Source organism: Penaeus japonicus, unplaced genomic scaffold (genome assembly GCF_977035675.1).
Source record: "Penaeus japonicus unplaced genomic scaffold, GWHDUDI00000001_assembly GWHDUDI00000008, whole genome shotgun sequence".
NCBI lineage: Eukaryota > Metazoa > Arthropoda > Malacostraca > Decapoda > Penaeidae > Penaeus > Penaeus japonicus.
In genome coordinates, this window is record NW_028234410.1 from 16,033,260 (window position 1) to 16,038,259 (window position 5,000).

General features: G+C 40.7%; 1 protein-coding gene across 4 annotated transcripts in view; it reads right to left on the bottom strand.

Annotated features, from left to right (window-relative positions):
• The window catches only part of LOC122265998 (uncharacterized), a 50,453-nt gene that overhangs the window by 43,505 nt on the left and 1,948 nt on the right, over positions 1-5,000 (bottom strand). For all 4 annotated transcript variants that reach the window (XR_015191210.1, XR_015191211.1, XM_086539127.1 and 1 more), the window contains exon 2: positions 1,513-1,627. Coding sequence is in view for 1 of the 4 variants with exons in the window: in XM_086539126.1 (XP_086395252.1) it covers positions 1,513-1,627 (115 nt within the window). In the remaining 3 variants the exon portion in view is untranslated. The remainder of the gene's footprint in view (positions 1-1,512; positions 1,628-5,000) is intronic.

Below are 5,000 nucleotides of genomic sequence, written 5' to 3' on the forward strand. Positions count from 1 at the left end.
TCTGACATTGCAGGAAACGAAATACTAGAGAAATTATACGCATGGAAATCCTACAATAACTTATCTATGCATGGAAATTCTACGTGCCTTTTGGGTTTGCATGAGTAAGCGACTGCTTAAATGTTTGAAAGTCACAAACGCGGAAGATGATCAAATAAAATAACAGTAAAAAATCAATAAGTAATGCAAGGTTGATTCAGCTAACACATTTAACTCAACATTGAAATGATATGCGATATGACGCGAAACAGTGACATAATAGTCTGCTGCAAATTAACTAGTTTCCCTGCAAGAGCTACGCAGCATAGCAAGGCTTCCTGACTGAGGAATTTCCAAACAATCCCCTAATTCTTTTGATCTGATTTTTAGATTCGGTACAAAACTCTGACTCTCCAAGGTATAAAATTACGTGAAAACTACGTGAGCTTCGTCGACGATGAAGCGTTCTTGCTTGCCCGTCATTTAGTTGTTTCTGTATTTGTCATCCTTCATCCACGAAATATATCGCCCCCTCGTTCACCGACCCAGCTGACGCGAAATGCCTTCATATGACAGGCGCGATACTCGCTACAACGTAAGCAACAAATAAAACAGAAGTAGAAAAAAAGCAGTTGAAAAGTGTGGTGACACAAAACGAAATAATCACAGCAAATAAACTGAATTGCATCGCAGTTACCACCTTTTCCCAGACCAACCGAAGTGAGAGCACTCGCATATATAAATAGCATGGGTTACCATACCATAGGGACGAAAGAAAATGGAAAAGGCGGCTCTGGTACTGCGCGTGCTTAAGTGAGTTCGAAGACATCGTATTATTGTAATCCGATCGGCAAGACCCAGGAGAACATTCGACAGAGAGAGAGAGAGGGCGGCGCCACGAGCAAGCTCTTACAAGTGTAAGTTTGCAAGTTTTGACCAGTATGTAAAAGCCATGTCTTCGTATGACAAAGGCTACGAGTTTCTGAAAAGAAGGAAATTAGCAATCGGCTGTATGTATTTTTCAGCGTCACGCGAATATTGAGGGAGTATCCTTGGAAGCGATCACGGGGTACGAGGCCTGCTCTGAAGGAGAGGTATGCTCATGGCGGAGGCAGGACTCACTCTGTCCTGACCTCTCTCGAGCTGTGGAGAAACCTTGGTCCCTTGGTATAACTGCTCACGTGGGGATATTCAGCATGGTTTCCTAAACATGGTACCACCTGGCAACAGGAATAGATACCTGGGAGAGGGAGAGAGAAAAAACAAGCGAAAAGTGAGCAAAATAGAGAGAAAAGTGTGAAAGAAAAGAGAGCGACAGAGAGAAAAAAGTAAGAGAATAAAAATGAATTACATAAAAAGGAAAAGAAAACAGGCGAGAAAAACAGAGAAAGAAAATGGAAGCAGAGAGAGAAAGAGAAAGTGGGGGAGAAAGAAGGAAGGAAAAAGAAGAGAGAATGAGAGAAAGTGAAGAGAATGAAACAAAGTGAAGTGGAAGAGAAGAAGAGAGACGTACAGAAAATGGGCACATGTTACCTGAGAGTTTTGGAGTGCGAAAGCGGAGTTGGCCGAGTGTTGTGGAGTGAAGAAAGGGGTAAAGGCGTCGTCCCCGGTCTCCTGGCTCCCTTCTTCACAGGTCCCCAAGATCTGCCTGCGAACCAAAAGAACAGACATAACTCAGAGGCAACGGGGAAGTCGGAGTCGCGGAACACCCGATGAATTTTGATCTGCGACGCTAATTTTTTTCTCTTATTTTTTGTTTGCATATCAATAAAAACATACGGCAGGATATTTGTCATTTTCATACAGCTGATGCATCAATTTTTCTCCCGATTTTCTAAAAAATATGTTCCTATATGTGAGCAGGATATTTGTTCATCAATGGAAAACCATTTAAAGTACAATCATTTTATTAGAGATAAACGAACCATTTTGTATATAATAATTTATATGAAACAAATAATAAGACCAAAGATTAAAGTCTATGCGATCGATAATTTTTCTATAAAAATGTCAGAAAAAATTCACAGACCTTGTTTTGCAATCAATCGCTCCCTGGTTATTGTGCAGCAAGAAATTTGAAAATCGTCACAATACAAGTCGAGAGATATGATGATTTACGTCAAAAGTTTCAATTCGATAAAAACGCACTCTTGTGGGTAGAGACGTTTCCTTGAAAATATAACTTTGTCTCTTTTTTTACTCTGCTGTTAATACTCCGAGTGGTAAGGTCTCTTATAGGGTTCTTTCAGGTCACTTTTAGGGGTAAGGTGCTCACAGAATATTATGATGTATACCCAGAGATAATTCCACCCCCATAGTATTACTTAGTGCAACCCTTCTCAGTGTCGCCTGGTTAGCCTACACAAGGCTTAGATGTTAAAGCCTCCTGGCTGGTAGTCTGCAGACTCGCCGCTTCAAACGTTTCTTCATTTTGGAAGAGAAGTGTGAGGCAGGAGGGAGCGGCTAGCTGGAGAGCGGTGCCACACCGCCTCCTTGTTCCTCTGCTTTTCCCATTAGGGCCTCGTTCGTTTCTCTGTAGTCTCCTTCCACATAATCGTCTTTTTTCGGCGTTTACCCCTGCTGCCCGAAGAACAACGAAATTCCTCTTGAAAGCAGTAAAAAGCCAAGCACGTTAAGCGGGTGCATACTCTATATATCATGGATCAATTCTGGTGCATGGGAGGCGTGGGTGGGTGAGTCGTGTTCTGTGCTGCCGTCCCTCAAAAACTGTCACTCAGTGACAAACACAAAATCACGAAAAACATAAAACTAAAATATACATTTAAGATTAAGTCTAACGCCGCATACTTACGCCTGGTAAGGTAGCGTAACACACCCGCCTTACCTTCACGAGTGCACATGGACATAAAAAAAATTAAAAATCCGCCTTACCACCACTCCCCCTCCCGTAAGACATATTCCTATTTTCGTCTCATGCAAGGGACCAAAGCTTAACTTACACACAGCTGCTTCTTGCTGGCGCTTTTGTTTGGCATCTACGCCCAGTTTCTGATTCATTTTAACATGATTGGAAGCTCGTAAACTGTTTTATCATCGATTAATATTTAATAACCAATCTATTTTAATTAATAATTTCGTAGAATCAAACCTTAGCAAAGAATTTTCAATTTTCTCCGTGATCATTTTAAATAACACCGAAAAAGTAACCTGCATAGTCACCCAAAATGCCCATGGGCATACAGGCTATGACGTCACGACGTAGGAACCACACTGTACATGATACATTTCTCCACTTCTATTTCAAACGGATTACCACAAAATTCTTGTTTAACAATTTTGCATTCCTTATACAAATGCTCATATATGGCATGTTGTATATCATAATGTCCGTATTTGTTTTATTAGTATACTTCTCACCGCCATGCGTAGCAAATGCCCGACTATCTATCATCAAAGCTGACAGTTCTGTTTTCACATTAATCCTGGCACTTTTCCCAAGTGAAATCTTCCACAACTATTCCGGTTAAAATTAACTATTAATAAAACCGTTTCACAGATATTAAATTCTTTTAAATGCCACTATCGTGTTCCCTTCACATACCCGACAGAAATCAAATATTCCTGGTTTTCCTAACCATGGCGCGCACCTGTCCTTCAGTGCATCTTAAAATGCACTGAATATTGTAATGGATTATAATGATAACGTTGCGATTGTGAGGGTGTCCGGGGTGGAGACTCCGGCTAGGGAAGTGCAGTGGTTGAGAGGGGATCCGAGCCTTTGGTTCATACAGCGATCTTTCGTGGGAAATTGTGCAATTCGGATGGCGCTTGCTGGTTCATTCGTGTGCGCAACGATGGTTCAAATACTCCGTAACTCCAGTTTCTTTATATTTCATAATACAATTCCTGGCTCGGGATTTTTGATGTCCACTTTTTTTCATTCTAAAGTTGATTATTGGCACGAGTTCTTCGTTTTCTCACCTTCTTTTAAAATATCGACTAAATGCGATTCCGCTCATATTTACCCCCCTCCCCCTCTCAAAACACAGATCCCCAGGGGTACCCTAAAATTTGTTAGCTGGAGTAATAGGGAGTACTTTCAGAGGGATGCAATTTTATTTACAAGTAATTACAATTTTTCATTGGCAAATTTTCCCTTTTAATATTACAAGGGTTGACGCTATCATCCATTATGTGTCATCAAATATATTAGTAAAAAGATCTTGCTTAAATCTTCTGCACTAATGGCATGCACTACACAAGTAATCATATCCAATGCCAAAGCAAGAGATTGCGTCACTAGGCCTCCGGTTTGTGTTCACGCTTTATACACAAGCTTAGGAGTATAATAACACGTAAAACGGGTCCCTACTAAGGTTTCCTGTCCCAGTCATGTGCTGCGTTCGGTGCACTGGTTGCGCGAAGTTTTATGGTTAATCCCTTGATAAAACTAAAGAAAGAGGTGCGTCAGTATTTAATAACCATTAAAGAGAAAGTTTCATATTCAACTCAATACTAGTCATATCATTATAATTATCAACAAGTATCCATTTCAGGTTCCATCGGCTAAGTATTTATCATTTTATCACTGCCTCTATTTCCGCTGCCAACCACGACGTCTACTTCTCAAGTCTATTTTATCTTACTTCCATTCGACATCTACGCTTGACTGTTTCTCTAAAATTCAGTGGATCGGCCTCTTTCAGTTATGCTAATATTCTCTATCCATGGTTGTTTCTCTTTCTCCCACGTGTACTCTGTTTGGTTCAACCGTTCAGTCGAGCGAGAAATCATGACTGGAGTGATGGAAACTACACAAAAACGATAGAAATACTTATGCCATCATCCTCAGTAACAAAACGAGAAGCCAACATATTCAAGCTTGCGTGACAGAAAGCCCCTGCCAACATAGAAGGCTCCGTTGCCCTGGCACCCTCAACAGCTCAATTCCAGGCAGGTAACTTTTCCTTTTTCGAAAATTATTGTAAAAGTAATACAATAATCAGGAATTTTATGGAAATACCTAAACCTACAAGAGCTGTTATGAAGGCATATCCACA